General features: G+C 47.2%; 1 protein-coding gene across 5 annotated transcripts in view; it reads right to left on the minus strand.

The window, feature by feature from the left end:
* Positions 1-19,933, minus strand: part of CRHR2 (corticotropin releasing hormone receptor 2) — a 306,121-nt gene that overhangs the window by 264,901 nt on the left and 21,287 nt on the right. For all 5 annotated transcript variants that reach the window (XM_053265000.1, XM_053264999.1, XM_053264998.1 and 2 more), the window contains one exon: positions 11,894-11,987. In XM_053265000.1, the coding sequence (XP_053120975.1) occupies positions 11,894-11,987 (94 nt within the window). Of the gene's footprint in view, positions 1-11,893; positions 11,988-19,933 lie in introns of those variants that run through there.

Raw genomic sequence — 19,933 nt, forward strand, 5'->3', positions numbered from 1 at the left:
ACAAGAAGCAGGAGCGTAGGAGTTGGAAGGAAACAAATCGATTCAGTACAAAGAGGCGTAAGGAGGCAGCTCTGGAATGAAGCACCAAAGCTCCAGCAGCCATTCTGCAAAATTGCAACTGTTCTAATTGCAGAGGGACCAGGCTGAATTTCAAAAGACACACACGTAAAATATACAGCTTGCTTTGCGGGATGGATTAAAATCATAGAGCACATGAGGGCAAAACGTCCTTACAGTTTTAAGGCCACAGCGTCCTTGTGGAAGGACAAATGGGGAGCCTGCTAGCATGAGAACGTTCTGTTAAGAAAGCAAGTGAAGTAACTAGCCCTCAGCCTTATGGAGGAGAGTATGAACAGGAGTGCTCTATACCAGGGATGCACAAAGTTGCGTCCCCAGAAGTTATTGGAATTCAGCTCCCATAATCCCCAACCAAAGGCCACTAGGGTTGGGGATTATGGGAGTTGAAGTCCAGGAACATCTGGGGACCCAACGTTGAGAATTCCTGCTCTGTACAACTCATGCCTCTCTTTTAAAGGTTGCAAGGAAGCCTAATCACTGCTCTGTCCTCTTTTGATGCAGGGTGGATGAGCATGTCCCCAGCTTTGGGTCCCCATGGATGATACCTCCCATCATCATCCCCAGCCACAATGGAAAAGCTGGGCTAGGACCATAGCTGAGTAATAGAGCATCTGCTCAGAAAGCACAAGGCCCCAGGTTCAATCCCCAGCATCTCCAAATCGGTCGGGCTGAGAAACGTTTCTGTCTGAACCCTGGAGAGCCACTGCCAGTCAGAGCAGGCAGTACTGAGTGGGACGGAGCAATGGTCTGACTCAGTAGACGGCAGCCTCCTATGTTCTTCCTATGAGATGTGGCCCAACAATATCTGCGGACGCAAGGTTGGGAACACCTGACCGTGTATATGTGTGTGTGTGTGAGAGAGAGAAAGAAATAGTCAAGCACCTCAAGCGCCTCTACAAATGAGAAAAAAGTCTGCAGTTCTGATGCGGAGGCAGAAGGCTGCTGGCAATGAAACTGCCTACCTGAAGGCTACTTGTCAATCAAACTGCAGCACTGGCTAATGTCTGCAAGCCCTTTACAAATCAATACTCCCCAGCACCCCCCCCCCCACATACTTTTTTCTGGAATAAACAAACCATCACAGAAATTGGCAACAAACTAGAAGTATTTGTTGCTATTTAAATATGGGGAGTTTTATACTAGCTGAATCAGAAACCAAACTTTCATTTGGGCTGTGTGTGTTTCTGCTACTGTAAATGAAAAACTGCCACAAGCAGCGATCTCTCACTCTGTTTGTGACAAAGCAGCTGGGCAAAACCTAGACAATTATCTGCGAGAAGGTAGTGAAAAGAGTGTCCTAAATTCCGTGCCATGTCTCCCCAAATGCTATATTCAGTATTCCATGTAATCAGAAGGATGCACAAAAACTAAGTTTTATGCATAGTCTTTCATCACAGTGTACAATTTACTTTTGTCCTCTCCCTATTCCTGCATCCCAGAGTGTGAAATATTATGTTTGGAAATGAGTATCTTTCCCCCTTCAAATTGCTGATGTCTATATTAGTAGACCCCTGCTAACCAGGCAAAGAGACACCTTTTTAACATACCGTGTTTCCCTGAAAATAAGACAGTGTCTTATAGCACTTACATTTATATACCGCTTTATAGCCGGAGCTCTCTAAGTGGTTTACAATGATTTAGCATATTGCCCCCAACATTTTGGGTACTCATTTTACCGACCTCGGAAGGATGGAAGCCTGAGTCAACCTTGAGCCCCTGGTCAGGATCGCACTTGTAACCTTCTGGTTACAGGGCAGCAGTTTTACCACTGCGCCACCAGGGGCTCCTAAAATATTAATTTTAGCCCCCCAAAATGCACTAGGGCAATTAGCGGTACATCAGAAATTACTGCTAGGTCTTACTTTCGGGGTAGGTCTTACTTTCGGGGAAACAGGGTAGTAATTCTCTTTGTTTAGCAGGGGGAGAGTAACTGGCCCTATCCACCCCCAAGCACAGTAGCCCTCCAGTGACTGCTGCTGGTGTCTATCTTATGGTTCTGTTTAGATTGTGAGCCCTTTGGGGACAGGGAGCTATCTTATTTATTTATTTTATTTGTTATTTCTCTGTGTAAACCACTTTGGAATCTTTTCTTGAAAAGCGGTATATAAATAGTTGTTATTGTTGTTGTTGTTGTTGTATATTTGCACTGATGGAAGAACAGTGCAGGAAGCTGCCACATACTGAGTCAGACCATGGGCCCACATTTTCTGCACTGACTGGCGGCCGTTCTCCAAAGTTTCAGGCAGGGGTCTTTCCCAGCCCTACCTGGAGATGCTGCCAGGAACTGAACCTGGGACGTCCTGCATGCAAAGAAGATGCTCTGCCACCAAGCTATGGCCTCATCTCTAATCAGATGGGAGCTTGTGTGCAATTGCATCAAAATTCTTTTTGTGCAGTGTTTTACTGATGGATATGCACTCCTGCAGGGTGATAAAACACTGCACAAAAACAACCTTGATACAAATGTAAAGGTAAAGTGTGCCGTCAAGTCTTTTTCAACTCCTGGCGCCCACAGAGCCCTGTGGTTGTCTGTGGTTGTCTTTGGGTCATAGGCATAACTATAGGGGGGCAGGGGGGCACGTGCCCCGGGCGCCACTTGGCAGGGGGTGCCAAAAAGTGCCCCCGCCAATTTGCCGGAATTTTTTTTTATTTTTTAATTTTAATTTTTTTATTTTTTGCAGAGCAGTCTCCCTCCCCCGGTCCCGGCGCGCCCCCCCCATTGGCATTGCTCATCCAGCACTGGGCACCGCGGCGTCTTCGTAGTCCAAGTCTCTGACTCTCACTCCCTGGTGCGCCCCGCCGCCCCACCACCAGTCGTGCATGCGTCGAGAGGAGGACACGCACCAGAGCAAACTTCCTGAATAACTCCCTCTTCTGAACAACTTCCTGAAAGCCCGAACCAGTTCCCCTTTTTGCTCATTCAAGTCCTTCCTCCCCTATAATCTAACCACGTTTTAACTGAAAAGGTTCAGGGAGGGGGAGATGGGGGGATGTGGAACCTTGGGTTCCACATCCCCCCATCTCTCCCTTCCTGGACTTTTTCACTATGTAATGCAAGCTAATTTAATTATATGTCATCATCAAAATGGATTAGCTGTTTCAGCCCATCAGGAAAGTCTAAACCTCCACCGATTTAATTAACCAGACTGAAAATCAGATGAACAGAGAATGTTTTAATGAAAGGTGGTATATAAATTTAACAATAAGTAAAACTATCATTAGGAGCAATTAGCGATTACTTAAACATTGGTGCTGCCAAGTAATTTGTAAATAAAACTTGAAGCCCTTTGAAAATAAGCTGGAATTAATTGTAGGTTGGGCAGGGGGTGAAAGTATATGCTTCTAAACATTTATTGTTAAATTTATATAACACCTTTCATTAAAAACAACCCCAAAGTGGTTTGGTTTTAGTCATGGATTTTAATTTTAATTGCTCTTTTTGTCAATGTGATGAAGATTAGTTAAATCTGAGTGGTCTTAGGCAACCAATGTTGCATCTGAAATGCCATTTCATTTTTTATTGTCATAAATACTCTCCAACCAATCTAAATAGCAAAGGTGTATATTATCGCTTTATTCAATTGCAGGGAATCTCAAAAAAGCAGGATTTGCAACTAAGGCAGTGCATATCTTCTATAAATTGGCCCTTTTATAGTTTTTCTAACTTTGAAATCGTAACATAAAACAAAGCATAAATGCATAAATGCTTCCCCCTCCATTTGAAACCTTTTCTGGTGTAAATAGCGTGCGGTTTTGGAAAAGGGGAGTCTTTCTTTAACAGCGGGAGAATAAGGAGTCTTTAGCACTATCACCCTAGTCCCAATTTCAGTGCTTGCCCCGGGCGCCGTTTTCCCTAGTTATGCCTCTGGCAGGGGTTGACCATCGCCTCCTCCTGCTCAGTATGAGATGATGCCTTTCAGCATCTTCCTATATTGCCGCTGCCCAATATAGGTGTTTCCCATCTGGGGAACATACCAGCAGGGATTCGAACCAGCAACCTTCTGCTTGTTAGTCATGCATTTCCCCGCTGCGCCACTTAAGGTGAGGATACAAATGTACATGCCATCATATCAAGATTGTGTTTTTGCAGTGTTTTTTCCAATCTGTATGTGTGTATCAGTAATCCAGGCGGGGTGGTAGTGGGGAGACTCCTCCAATGAACTAAAGAAATCGGAAAGTTTAGCAAACGGAGCGTGCAAAAGTCTTTGCAAAGTTCAGTAATAAACAGAACAATGGAAAATCCCTAACTTCTGATGGCTGACCTGGTGTCTCTCACCAGAATTTAGTGACATCGGGCCTAGATTATTGCAATACTCTGTATATGGGGCTGCCCTTGAAAAGTATTTAGGAACAACAGATGGTGCAGAATGAGGCAACCTGATTAATTTCTGGAGCTGCCCACAGTACTTATGTTACACCTGTTCTGAAGACACTGTACTGGCCACCAATCGATGCACAATTCAAAGTGTCGGTAATTACTTTCAAAGCCCTAAATGGCTTGAGCCCCAGTCCTTTACAGATCACCTGCTGCCCGCTGAATCTATTCACCTGATAGGTTGGCTAGGAGGATACTGCTGCTTGTGCTGACACCGGCTGGAGCTAATTTGTCGGATACACAGGACAGGGCCTTCTTGGTAGTTGCCCCCAAGCTGTGGAACTCAGTCTCAGGTTAGTGAGGGAGCTACAGGGCTCCCTCACTCCCAGTCTTTTGGAGGAGACTAAAGACTTTTTTGCTCAGGCCTTTGGTTAATTAGTAGCTCCCCTCCGTTTCCCTGATGGTTGTGGCTGTTTATTGATTTTTAGTGTATTTTTTAATAAAATTGTACTAAGTGTGGCATACAAATGCAATGAACAAACAAAACATAAACAATAACAACAAATAGTTATATACCGTTTTCAACAAACCTTTCCCCTAAAGCAGTTTACATAGAGAAATAACAAATAAATAAATAAGATGGATCCCTGTCCCCAAAGGGCTCACAATCTAAAAAGACGCATAAGATAGACACCAGCAACAGTCACTGTGCTGGGGGTGGATAGGGCAATTTAAATCACTTTTTATATAATTATAAAATCAAGGGAGAAATTTGGATGAGGAGAATTTCAGGAGTATCCTCTCAACAAATCTTTTATCTATTTCCAAAAGAGCTGGAAATGTTGTGAGCCTTATGAATACATAACCAGAGCAGCTGAGAGCATGTGAAAGGTACCAGCAGACTCGAGGTAACCCATAGATATGTCAATTTGACAAAAAACATGAAGAAAAAAGAACTGGAGGGGGGTAAAACTGCCCCCACATGTAACTTAGGTCAGGCTGGTCCCAAAGAACTACTGTCCACTCGTAGTGCTAATTCACAGAAGAGCTTTTGACTGGGCTGCCAGCAGGCCTCATGGAGAGAGAGGCAGGAAGCAGAGAAGGGACCAGATAACAAGTCTGGAACTAGGCAGTGAAGCATGCAGAAAGGTAATTAGGCAGGAGCAAAGTTAGCAAGGGAGATTTCTAAGAGCTGGGCTAGACTCCCAAAAGGAGCTGTTGATCCAGCAGTAGCTAATCTGGAATTGAGAGCATTTATAGTCTGAAGATGGCCATGGCCTTTCCTGCATTGCCTAGGAAGGCCCTACTCCTGAGGAGATCTCAGTGTTGATTTACCCCTCCTCTTGAGGAGACCTACCAAGCAGAAGGCCCCAAATAGTCAGACATGTGCTCTTCCTTCCACAAGAGCTGGTCTTGTGGTAGCAAGCATGAATTGTCCCCTTAGCTAAGCAGGGTCCACCCTGGTTGCATATGAATGGGAGACCTGATGTGTGAGCACTGCAAGATATTCCCCTCAGGAGATAGAGCTGGTCTGGGAAGAGCATCTAGGTTCCAAGTTCCCTCCCTGGCAGCATCTCCAAGAGAGGGCTGAGAGAGATTCCTGCCTGCAACCTTGGAGAAGCTGCTGCCAGTCTGTGTAGACAATACTGAGCTAGATGGACCAATGGTCTGTCTCAGTATATGGCAGCTTCCTGTTCCTATATTCCTCTGCGGAAAATCAGTTCGGGTACAACACCATCTTCTCCCCTGGGGACTTGGGGTGAAGCTGGTGCAGGAGGTGCTTGGTCTGGTGTGTCCTCAGACACACATGCCAGAGCCTCCATGGGAGCAGCAGTTTCTGGCACCAGTGGCTAGGAGTCTGGAAGCAGACGTGGTCCCCTTTGCCGAGGCTGGCTCTCTCTCATCTTTTGAGTCACCTATCTCTGGGCTGATGTCTGGGCCAATACTGACAGTGACGCCAATGGCAGCAATGGGGTCATTTTGCTGCCCTGCCATTATCCCAATGATCTGCCACCTGAGGCAGTCGCTTTGCCTTGCCTCATGAAAGGGCTGCCCCTGCTACTGTGTGCAAAACAACCTTCAAATAACTGGAATAGGATGTTCTGACTGATAGCCTATGATGCAACGGGAGACAGTAAAAAGGCCCATGCCCAGTCACAATATTTTGGAAGCCAATCCTATTGCCTCATTTTGTACATCAGAAGCCTAAGCTTCCAGGAAATTGTGGGACATTTTTCGTTAAAGGCGTAAGGACCTGTTGTATGAACAATGGGGGGTGGGGGGGAATCGATTGACTGAATCTCATTACCCACACACAGTATAAATGTACTTGAAAATCACTGTTGTCATTCTATTTCAGAAAACACAAATGCCAGTTAATATCTCTGCAGCTAGCAGGCAGTAACATTCCTCTATTGCAGCAAAGGGCAGATAAATTTTTGGGGTGTGCACAGAACCGGCTTGTCCGGTTCAATTCGAATCCAGACCGGACCCGGACCGGGCCAGTTCAGTCCAGCACCCCCTCGAACACACACACGGTTTGGTTTGGCAGGGGTTGTGAACATTTTTTTAAAAAAATATTATTTTAAACTTATCCCCTATGGGGGAGTTGTTGGAGGTGGCAGCGGGGGGGTGGTGTCCACAGAGGTTCCCCCTGCCCCCACCAGCCTCCATTGAGGCCCATACTGGCCGGCCAGTTCTTTGGCCCATTTGGGCCTTCCCCCTCCAACACGCTGGCCATTTTGGAGGCCACCACACCTGTGCAATTGGCCTCTGCGTGCCCTGGGTCAGTTTGTGGGGATGGTTCAGTTTGATCCCGAACGGTCGAAACTGAACCTGTTTGCTCATCCCTAATAGATTCTCCTGAACCTGTGCAGATCCAGAAAGTGAGGTCCAATGAAAAGAAGCAGCTCCGGAGTCCCTCTTCACACACTCTTTGCAGTTTAATGTACGCACTTGTTGTAGTGATAAACCACATGGGGAATGGGGATAAACCGAGCAGGGGCGCTTTCCAGATCAGACCCTACAGCAAGGTCACGGCGTATCTCAGAAGTGTGCGTTCACACTCTCTGTGTTGTGACACCGCAGTCCCTATGCTCACAGCAGGGTGCCGTTCACATTTCCAATGCCTTGTTTTGGATTTAATCACTGCGATTTATTGCTATAACGTTGTATGTCCGGCGTAAAAAGGTTGCTGTTTCTTCGGGTTGTTAGTTTTCACGAGACTGCTCCCCCTGCTGGGCACTTTGCTATTTACGTTTTGGATGTGATTTGCCTGAACGGAAGCATTTTGCCGCTGTTGAGTGGCTAATCTGGGAAGCGCCAGGGAGAAATAAACCTGACGGGGATACAGAAGAGAACTCACCAGCAGGAATCAGACAGATGGGTTTGGGGCAATACCAAAGGACAGGCAGGGAAACAGGATCTGGACCACCTAAATGGCATGACACTGCAGAGCACGGGACGAAGGGCCTCTAAGGAAGCAGGGAGTGGGATGAGGATGGACGGCTGCGTGTTCTCCATAGGAAGCTACCATTTGTTCATCTGACTCAGTAATGACTATGTTGACTGGCAGAACTCTCCACAGTTTTATAAGAGTATCAGAACAGCCCTGCTGGATCAGGCCCGAGAAGCCCTATCTAGCCCAGCATCCCGTTTCACACAGTGGCCCACCAGATGCCTCTGAGAAGCCCACAAGCCACTGCTGAGGGCATGCCCTCTCTCCTCATGCGACTCCCCTGCAACTGGTATCATGTTATCAGAGTCCTGCCCACACCTACCTGGAGATGCCAAGGACTGAACCTGGAACCTTCTGCATAGAAGGCAGCAGATGTCTCTACTCTACACCAGGGATTCTCAGCGTTGGGTCCCCAGATGTTATTAGACTTCAGTTCCCATAATCCCCAGCCCCAGGGGCGCTTGGTTGGGGATTATGGGATCTGAAGGCCAATAACATCTGGGGACCCAGCGCTGAGAATCCGTGCTCTATATACCACTAAGCTATAGCCCTGCTTCCTTGCAGGGGCTGGCATTCTCATGGAAAGGGAGGTTGACCTCCGACCAGATGACAAGGCCTGAAGCTGGCTCTTTGGGGCCAGAGAAGGAAACACCAAGAAGCAGACAGTGGCAGCTTCCATGGCAAGAGCGAGCCCACAGCCGAAGAGGCACTGGCTGACACTGAACCCTCTCCTCGCTAAGCTGAGGCACAAGGCGAGGAAAGGGCTCTTGAGGTGGCCATGGCAAGGCTTTCTTGCACCTTCATCACTTAGGCAGACCAGCCAGGCAAAGCAGAGTCCCATTTGCTGGAAGTTGCAATGGTGGTGGGATTATTCTGAGCCAGAAAGTGAAGGGTTAACCTCATCTCTAGAGGTGAAGGAATGTGGGGGGCAGTGTTCCCTCTAACATGGATTCCCAGATGTTGTGACTACAACTTCCATAATCCCCAGCCAAAGGCCATTGCAGCTAGGGATGCTGGGAGTTGTAGTCAACAACATCTGGGAATTCCTGATAGAGGGAACAGGGGTGGGGCAGTTTCCATATGCAAACGGATTCCCTGCATACCTGCTTTTGTGCTAGCTAGCTACAGAGACACAGACCAGGGCCCAGTGGTGGGACTTTAAATATTCTCTCTCCATCCAAACAGACATAGAACTCCAGAAGCTCTCTGTTATTTCTAAGTAAAGTTTCTTAGACTTATTAACCGTGGTTATGAGTGGTCTCTTCAGCACCCAGTGCTGCTGACACCATTGGGGAGGACGTGATGGGCGGCAAAACAAAAGTTCTCTCTGTGGTGTCACATCTGTGATGCCCATTTACCCACACAAGACAGAACTGGGTGCCGCATTCATCGAGTGGCAACTGTGCACATGTCAACCCAGCCCACACTTTGGTAACTTCTTTTCAAATCTTCTTCTCTTCTCATCGTTATCTACCCATCAGTCATTTGCCATCCATCATCATTCATTTTATAAATAGCAGAGCACAGGAATTTTTTTATTTTTTTTTAAGTGGGGGGCGGGGAATCCCATCTGTTAAGAAGCAAACTGTGTGCCAACATCTAATGCCAACACACTTGGAAAGTTACCACTTCTTGGATAAGGAAGTGAGACTGGTTTGTTGCAAATTGTTGTGAAATTTTATCGCAACGCGGAAGATCTCATTTAAGAGGACTATAACAAAGGGAGAGAAAAAAGAAGACAGCTTATTTGCAGAAGGAAGCTGGAAGTGTGTTCAAAGAAATGTATAAATAAACTGAGACTTATGGGGGAGAGCTGGTCTTGTGGTAGCAAGCATGAATTGTCCCCTTTGCTAAGTAGGATCTGCCCTGGTTTGTACTTGAATGGGAGACTACATGAGTGAGCACTGCAAAATATTTCCCCTGAGGGGATGAGACTGCTCTGGGAAGAGCATCTGCATGATTGCATACAGAAGGTCCCAGATTTCCTCCCTGGCAGCATCTCCAAGATAGGGCTGGGAGAGATTCCTGCCTGCAACCTTGGAGACGCCACTGCCAGTCTGTGCAGACAATACTGAGCTAGATGGGCCAATGGTGTGACTCAGTATATGGCAGCTTCCTATGTTCCTATGAGATGCAATAAAAAGAAAGCCGTTGCTAAAAAGCATAATCAGTTTGTGGAATGAATGGAATGCAAGTCCAAAACTCAGCACAGGAACTGCATCGAGATCAGGGACTCAAAATGGGTCAGCATTAATTGCGTTCCAACTGTGCACTAGAATATCACGACTGTATATACATGCAGTTCCAGCCCACAGTGATTACTTTGCAATTGCCAGCCATGTACTGGCTTAGCACAGGGTGTGTTAGTAAATGGATCATCACAATCTCTGTTTTTAAAATACAAAATAGCAGATGCTGGGTTGATTATTTTCAGAACGAAAAACCAAGGACACACAGAGCCCGGGGGGGGGGGGCGGGGAACGGCCCCTTTACTGCATTAAAGCAGCAAATCAACCAGACAATTCGGCATCAACTGGACATTCAATGTGTGTGACTACCTGCAGGGATGCCTGGGGACAGGGACAGCTCCAGGTGGGTGAGAAGGAGCTGTGCACACTCATTCCTACCCACATGATGGGACTGGAAGAAGAGGCATATCACTGAATCCCGCTGTATAAATACAAAGAGGCTACAGCCGACATTCTGTTGCACTAGCTGGCTGCACAAAGTCTGGAGCGGTCTTCCCTCTAACAAGGATTCCCAGATGTTGTTGACTACAACTCCCATAATCCCCAGCCAAAGGCCATTGCAGCTGGGAATGCTGGGAGTTGTAGTCAACAACATCTGGGAATCCTTGTTAGAGGGAACACTGGTCTGGAGCTCAAGGTTCAGACTAGCGTTGTGCTAGCACGCACGTGTTTGTACTTAGGAACACAGGAACATAGTAAGCTGCTTTATACTGAGTCAGATTATTGTTCCATCTAGCTAAGTATTGTCTACACAGACTGGCAGCGGCTTCTCCAAGGAAGAAGAAGGCAGGAGTCTCTCTCAGCCCTATTGTGAAGATGCCAGGGAGGGAACTAGAAACCTTCTGCATGCAAGCATGCAGGTGATCTACCCAGAGCAGCTCCATCCCCTGAGGGGAATATCTTACAGTGCTCACTTGCAGTCTCCCATTCAAATGCAAACCTGGGTGGACCCTGCTTAGCAAAGGGTCTGCTTGCTACCGCAAGACCAGCTCTCTTCTGCACAGAGGGGGAAAGGTGTGCAACTTGTGGCATGCTTCAAAGGTTTTGCATGGAACTTTTGCACAAGAGCACAACTGCAAAAATCCTCATGATTTACCTAGATCTGAACGACCAGAGAAGTACAACTATGCTGCCTTAGTCAGACGAAACCCTAACTGATGGAGTGATCTCTAAAAAGCAGATCCACACAAAACCCAAAAGCAGGTACCAGCAGAACACGAGAGGAAAGCCCTACTGCATCAAACCAAGGGTCCATTTAACCCAGCATCCTGTTTCCAACAGAGGATAGCCAGATGCTTCTGTGAAGCCCACAGGCAGAGACTGAAAGCAAAGAACATAGGAAGCTGCCTTATTCTGAGTCAGACTCTTGGTCCATCTAGCTCAGTATTGTCTACTCTGACCGGCAGTGGCTCTCCAAGTGTGTGTGTGCAGGTGTGTGTCTTTCCTAACCCTACCTGAAGATGCTGACCTATGGCCCCATCCCGTAAGGGGAATATCTCACAGTGCTAACATGTAGTCGCCCATCCAAATGAAAACCAGGGTGAAAACTTTGCTGAGCAAACGGGACAGTCCATGCTCTCTGCTGTTGCTCCCCAGCAATTCAGAGATATACTGCCTCTGAATGGGGAGGCTCCATTTAGCTATTAAGGCAAAAAGCCATTGGCAGACCTCTCCTCCTCGATGGATTTGTTGAATCCCCTTCGGAAGGCGTCTAAGCCACTGGGGCATCACTACACCTGGTGGCAGTACACACCATAACATAAATTACCCGCTGCGTAAAGGTTATATGATTACCGGTGGTGTTGCGATGGGACGACAGAGTTTCACAGTAGATCTCCCACACGGTGGACAAAGGCAGGCTCATCGAGGAGTCACAGCGCAGAACCAGCTGGGGGGGAGGAAAGAGAGAAACAGCCAGAATTAGGAGGAACCCTGCAAAGCAAGCCCACGAGGAGCAAAGTGGCGGAGGGTTCCAATGAATATCCTGGTGGCAGTCGGTCCAAGCGCTACGGGCACCCACCCCACCACCCCCAGCTGAGAAATGCTGAGTGGTGGCTTTGACTTGAGCCATGGGAGAGAGTCTGGGACGACAGAGAGAGCAGAGCAATAACAACAACTTCATTTGTTAGCCACCCCGTAATAGAAACAACAATCCAATAAGAGCATACAATCAAAACAAAATATTGCAATCAAATACAAAATGCAAAAGAGTATAAAGACACTTTTTAAAACTTGTTTTAAAAAATGGTTTTTAAAGGCCTGGGTGAACACCAAGGTCTTCACTTGGTGAAGCAAAGACAGCATAGCCTCCGTCCGGTGGTTGCTGCGGGTGTCTACCTTATGTTTCTTTTTTAGACTGTCTCTTTTTTAGACTGTGACCCCTGCTAACTTGGCAAAGAGGCGCCTTTTACTGTGGTGATTCTCTTTATTTAGCAAGGGGAAAGTAACTGGCCCTCTCCACCCCCAGCACAGCATCCCTAAGTGGCTGTTGCTGGGGTCTCTCTTATGGTTCTTTTTAGAATGTGAGCCCTTTGGGGACAGGGAGCCATCTTTTTTTTTTGTTTTTGTTATTTCTTTGTGTAAACCGCCCTGAGCCATTTTTGGAAGGGCGATATAGAAATCAAATAAATAACAAATAAAATGAATAAATAAAATAAAATAAAAATATTGGGGGCAGGGAGCCATTTCATTTATTTATTAATATCTGCTTTGGGAACTTTGGTTGAAAAGTGGTCTATAAATATCCATCGTCTTTGTCTGGCTGTCAGGGCCATCTCATTGCCAGCTGGGATCATAGGAACAATGGAAACTGCCATATACTGAGTCAGACCATTGGTCTATCTAGCTCAGTATTGCTAGTATTTCCCAATGATCTCTATGGAGAAATTATCCAAGGGGGCCCAACATAGGAAACTGCCATATACTGAGTCAGACCATTGGTCTATCTATCTCAGTATTGTCTTCACAGACTGGCAGCGGCTTCTCCAAGGTTGCAGGCAGGAATCTCTCTCAGCCCTATCTTGGAGATGCTGCCATGGAGGGAACTTGGAACCTTCTGCTCTTCCCAGAGCAGCTTCATCCCCTGAGGGGAATATCTTGCAGTGCTCACACATCAAGTCTCCCATTCAGATGCAACCAGGGCAGACCCTGCTTAGCTATGGGAACAAGTCATGCTTGCTACCACAAGACCAGTTCTCCTCTCCTAATAAAGCGTCCCTGGTTGGGCAGATCCAGACTCTGCGAATTCCCAGAAGCCCGTGCCATTAAACAGAAACTTCTGGACATGCTAGTTCCAAAACATGGCGTCTGAAACACACCATGGGGGGCTGCCATCCCACAGAATGTGCTGCAGAAGTCCAACACTGTACCTACATTTTATCCCAGGGCCATTTAAGAAAGACATGAGTTTAGATGTCTCCCCCCTACTCCTAGGGAACTCCGGCCCCGTTCCCGGAGAACAGCCCTCATAATTATCAGCTGCCTCGGGTTTAAATAACCTCGTGCAGGGCTGACAGGGCTCAAACCCTCCCCTGGGCTCCAACCCCTTCCAAGTCTCACTTCCTGCTTCCTGTCTTCCCTTGCCTCACGATACAATCGGTGTTTGCACTCTCACAGCTCCTTTCTGCCAGGCCAACACCTTGCCTTCCCAAATGTTATAAGTTTGGAGACAAAATAATAAAACAACTGCATATAAAGTGTTCATGTTTGTGAACTGCCTAGAGCCATCTGGGTGAGGCGGTATAAAAATCAAAGGAAGGAAGGAAGGGAAGGGAAGGGACGGAAGGAAGGATCACCAAAACCAATATTATTGCCATCTTCTTTCCGGCAGGGTACATAGGAAGCTGCCATATGCTGAGTTAGACCATAGGTCCATCTTGCTCAGTATTGTCCACACAGACTGGTAGCGGCTTCTCCAAGGTTGCAGGCAGGAATCTCTCTCAGCTCTATCTTGGAGAAGCCAGGGAGGGAACTTGGAACCCTGATGCTCTTCCCAAAGCAGTTCCATTCCCAGAGGGGAATCTCTCACAGTGCTCGCACATCAAGTCTCCCATTCATATGCAACCAGGGCGGACCCTGCTTAGCTAAGGGGACAAGTCATGCTTGCTACCACAAGACCAGCTCTCCTCTCCTACACAAGGGTAGGGCTGGGAAAAGCCCATCTGAAATCCTGGAGGGCTTCTGTTGGTCAGTGTAAACCAGGGGTTCTCACCCTTGAGTCCCCAGATGTTTTTGGACTACAAGTCCACATCCATCATGGCTGACGGCTGGGGATTATGCGAGCCGTTGTCTTGCAGTGACAAGGCTGCAAGCCCTTCCTGTATCTTGAGCTAGATGGACCGATGATCTGACTCAGGCGATGGCAGCTGCCTCTGCAATCCCTGCTTGGTGCCCTCCAAATCATGGCATCCTGTTCAGCTGTGCCATTGGCACACCCCTAGAGGCAGCCCTGTCCCTGCTCTGCTGTTAGAGAGTTGACAGTTTGTTCCTTTATATCCGAACCTAGTTAACAATGTGTGATTTATGAACATGCCCTAAGAAGATCAGAGGCGGCGGCTAGGGCAGTGCGAGGTTTGAAATGGCTGCATGGACGGTGGAATCTCTCTGCGGATTACAGTGGAGTGTGTCCTCATTCCATGGCCCGTATTAATGACCTTAGAGGCATGACGCCTCCTCCGAAGCACTCTGGTTCCCAGTAGCCCCAACCCTGTCGGCCTGCCTTTAAAGACGGCTGCAAACCAGCAACGGCACACTGGGCTACTCTGTCAATGAAGCTACAGAAGAGAGGATGGCGGCATTAAATTAATTAAATTAAATAATATGCAAATCAAGCCACTGGATTTGGGAAGCTTGCATATGGCAACCCTAGCCACAAGATACCCTTCCCCTCCCCTCCGGGCAACACTTCACATTGTGGCCAGCAGTACCTCCTGATCATAATGCTGTGTTTCTGAAGAGTGGTTGCACTAGCTCAGGGACGGGCAAGCTTGGCTCTCCAGCTGTGGTTGAACGACAACAATTTATTTATTGTGGCTGGGGATGCTGGGAGTTGTCGTTCAACCACAGCTGGAGAGCCAAGGCTGCCCGTCCGCCCCTGAGGCCGTGCAAGGCTGTCGCGGTAAGCCTGGTGCTTGTTTTCCAAACCGGGGCTGTGCTAACGCAAACATTTTGTGCTTGCACAACAAGGTAACACAACTCAGGACAGGGCCTTCTCTGTTGCTGCCCCCAGACTTTGGAATGCTCTCCCAGTGGCCATTCGCTCCTCAGACGCCATCACAGTTTTTAGAAAGCTTCTTAAATCTTGGCTTTTTATCCAGGCTTTTACATGACTGTTTCTATTGCTGCTGGTATGTGTTTTTCTGCATGTATTTCTAGTTTTTAAATTAGATTTTATTTATATTTTTTTAGCTTAATGTTTTTACAGTCCTTTTATTGTATGTTTTTAACTTTTGTAAACCACCTTGGGGTTGTTTTTAATGAAAGGCGGTATATAAATTCAACAATAAAAAATAAATAAAACTTCTGGTGTGCCTCATAGGTTTCACAGCACATGCTTACACAGTACTGCAAGAGCGCAATTCTGGCAATCCCCACAATTTAGCATAGAAATGCAATACCCTTGCTCTAGCACAAGACAGCTCAGCTTCAGCCCTCCTGCAGATGTTGGCCTTGGGCAGTATAAAAATATAATAGATAGATAGATAGATAGATAGATAGATAGATAGATAGATAGATAGATAGATAGATAGATAGCCATAGTGGCTGGGGATTATTTATTTATTTATTTTTAACTTTTCAATCCCGCTCTTCCTCCGAGGAGCCTGAAGTGGTGTACATGGTTATGTCTATCCTCACAACAAGCCTGTGAGGCAGGCTAGGCTGAGAGAGAAGTGACTGGCCCAGAATCACCCAGTGAGTTTCATGGCTGAAGGTGGATTTGAACCTGGATCTTCCTGGTCCCAGTCCAGCACTCTAACCGCTACATCACGCTGGCTGGGAGCTGTGGTCCAGAAACAGCTGGAGCGCTGAAACGGAGCAGCCTTGCTCTAGTGCAAGTGGATTCATTGGTCAAGTGCAGCGTCAGTCAGGACGTCAGCCGATGCTAAGCATGTCATTAGGGCATCATTTTTTGCTCTCCTGCGCCAGTTTTAGGATACCACTGAAGTCTGCAGCTTCACTCAGTGTCTGCAGTGCTGGTCTTGTAGTAGCAAGCATGAATTGTCCCCTTTGGGTCTGCTCTGGTTTGCATTTGAATGGGAGACTACATGTGAGAACTGTAAAATATTCATATTAATTCAGAAGGTTGCCGGTTCGAATCCCCGCTGGTACTATATCGGGCAGCAGCGATATAGGAAGATACTGAAAGGCATCATCTCATATTGCATGGGAGGAGGCAATGGGAAACCCCTCCTGTATTCTACCAAAGACAACCGCAGGGCTCTGTGGGTGCCAGGAGTCAAAAATCAACTGGACAATTTTGACTCCCTGTTCCCAAAGGGCTCACTATCTAAAAGGAAATATAAGATGGGGAATGGGAAGAACATCTACATGCTTGCATACAGAAGGTTCCAAGTTCCCTCTCTGGCATCTCCAGACAGGGCCAAGAGAGAGACTCCTGCCTGTAACCTTAGAGAAGCCACTGCCAGTCTGGGTAGACAATACTGAGCTAGATGGACCAATGGTCTGACTCAGTATAAGGCAGCTTCCTATGTTCCTATCTGTTCCTTAAAAACAGCAAGCCACCAAGCGCCCCCTTCAGGTAGGCGCCCTGGAAGACCACCTAAACTCTCCCATCCCTAGGCCAGACCTGCCTCTGTGAGTATAAATTTCTTTTGAAAATAATGGCAATGGAATGTCCTTCAGCATGGAGTGTTCTGTCCCTGCAAGACAGGCTCACAGGTACCATGTGGTACCTGGCCACATCCGTAACATCCCTTGCCACATGTCCTTTTACACAAAAGACAGTGCCTGGTGCCTGGTGCCTCTGTCTTGGCAGTTTACTGCTGGGCTGGCTGCTGGAAGCTCTCTTGCGACGGCATTTGCCCAGCTGCCATCTGGGTTTGATTTAGGAAGGTCCAGAAATCATTATATTGCTGCTTCCCACTGGATAACTGAAAGAGACAGTTGTTCTGGTGTTGAATGAGAACGACTTCTAAGGCCAGTAAATGGAAGCGCCAGAGCACTGCTGAAGCCAACCAAGCCAGGGCCCAATTGGAGTCCAGACAGCAACTCTATGTAAGCCACTCTGAGCTTGCTAAAGGAAACATGGAATAATAGGTACTAGCTGGCTCGGGTGCAGAGCATCTGCACCTCTAGTTCTCCCCCCTCCTTCCCCCTCCCTCTTGACTCACCCCCTCCCCACCGACCGCCACTGTTTTCTTTCCCCTGCCACCAGTTTTCTCCCCCCCCGCCACTGCCACCTTCTTCCCCACCCCCGTCGCCATTTTCTTTCCCCCCTCCATCTGCACACCTGTCCACTGCTGCTTTCCTCTCTCCCTCCCAGTGCCTCGCTCGCAAACTCTCGCAAGAGCTGCCAAGCATGAGATTAGCGACGGGTATGTCTTAGATGTCACCTTAAGTGGAGCAGCGGGGAAATGCTTGACTAATAAGCAGAAGGTTGCCGGTTCAAATCCCCACTGCTACTATATCAGGCAGCAGCGATATAGGAAGATGCTGAAAGGCATCATCTCATACTGCGCGGGGGAAGCAATGGGAAACCCCTCCTGTATTCTACCAAAGAGAACCACAGGGCTCTGTGGGCGCCAGGAGTTGAAATCAACTGAACGGCACACTTTACCTTTACGTCTTTAATGATAGATAGATAGATAGATAGATAGACCGATAGATAGATCCTATAAACATTCCGTCCTCCTTGGGAGAAAGTGCTTTCCCAAAAGCAGTGACCTCCATCCTTTTTTTATTCTATGAAGCTATGGAAGTGAGCCATGGGTCTTCGGTCAGACACCTAGCTCAGACACACTTTGCATGTCAAAGGGCCAGGTATAGATGCCTCCACACACAGTGTAGGTACAGCACGCAAGTTATGCTGTGCACCTGCACACATGTGGTTTGTCCTTTAGAAACAGCAGGGACTGGGGTTGTAAGGACCCCATTTTTGTTTGCTGCCTAAGAACAACAACAAAAAATATTTATATACCGCCTTTCAACAAATGTTTCCAAAGCGGTTTACGTAGAGAAACAACAAACAAAGATGGCTCCCTGTCCCCAAAGGGCTCACAGTCTAAAAAGAAACATAAGATAGACACCAGCAACAGCCACTGTAGGTCCTGTGCTGGGGGTGGAGAGGGCCAGTTACTCTCCCCCTGCAAAACAAAGAGAATCACCACGGTAAAAAGGTGCCTCTTTCCCCAGTTAGCAGGTGTTGAATAACAGGGGTTGAATAGCAGGGGTTGAACAGGTGCTGAATAATACACCAGTGCACCCAGTTCTAGTGGCATGAGGCTCGTGCGTGTTTTGCACTCAAGTATCTCTATGATTAGATGAAAAAAAACTATATCCCTGTGTTGTATCATACATTATTGAAGTTCCTTTCCATGGGTCCTTCCAGATGACAGTAAAATGGGTGATGTGAAGAGGTTGTGCACAAGTTCAAAGGGAGAGTTTACTCACCCTCCACACCCTCCCACAAGCTTCTGTTCTCTTTCCGAGTAGGATCTCACATGCTGGTCAGATGCCCAACAGGGACCTCACCCAATTTCCACAGTGTCCCCTGCCAGCCAGCTCTTGTGTTCCATGAATAACCCACCCCATTTCATTATAACTTTTCTGGTGAATGGGGAAAGGGTGGCTTATTCTCAGAAAGCAAAAGGAATCCAGCAGGTGGCGCAGTGGAAATCATGCAAGGTCCCTGCTGGGCATCTGACCAGTGTACAAGATCAAATTGGGGAAGAAGACAGAAGCCTTTGGGAGTGTGTGGAGGCTGAGTAAGCTCTCTTTTAAAATGTATGCACAAGCGCTTCACATTACACATTTTACTGCTGTCTGGAAGGACCCCATGTCAAAAGCAGTTTGGCACTTGACATGGGTGGCAGTCAGCTGCTGTTTCATAGAAAAATGCATCTAAAGCCTTTTTGAATTAATGGAACTTGTTCAACAGTTATTGACTCTCCCTGAATTTCCGGACTCAAATCACACCCCTGAAACTGCTATCATTATCATTGTCAGCATCAGCATCATCATCTTCACCATCAATTGTGCCTGTACGTTTTCTCTTCTATGGCCAATAGTAGAGAGGATTTGGGATCCGTACTGTGGATGCAAAGATGGAAAGGGTCAGACCCCATCCTCTACAGCCCCGACCCAAATCAGGAGTCCCTTCTGCCACAAATGCTTTTTGAAATAGAAGACATTGCAGGTTCAAGCTACTGGACTCCCACATCATAAGCTGGGCCTGGAGAGCATTGAGATACAGTACATCAACTTCCACAATAACCTCCAGGGACTTTTACACACAGCAGGCTGTACCCTGAATTTATTGGGAGGCTTTACTGCGAACTTGATGTTCTCCCCAAAAATGACAAAAATAGTGGAATTTTTTTAGCCTCGGATATAAATTGGGTTACACTCTAACATGCAATGAAAAACCCAAAATGTGTGAGAACTGCTACCCGATAACTCAGAGAGACTTGGGGTAAATCTGGCCGATATGTGGATGCACCCACTCCATTCCGGAGGAGATGCAAGTTAAAGGGCTTTAAAAGCCCTGTGTGAAAAACTTCCAGGGCAAAGCAAACTGCAGCCCAACTTCTTAAGGCCCTGGATGTCGCTTCCCAGTAGAAAAGTTAAAGCTAGCAAAGGAGAAAAAATAAAAAATAA

This window comes from Hemicordylus capensis, chromosome 6 (assembly GCF_027244095.1).
Source record: "Hemicordylus capensis ecotype Gifberg chromosome 6, rHemCap1.1.pri, whole genome shotgun sequence".
Classification (NCBI taxonomy): Eukaryota; Metazoa; Chordata; class Lepidosauria; order Squamata; family Cordylidae; genus Hemicordylus; species Hemicordylus capensis.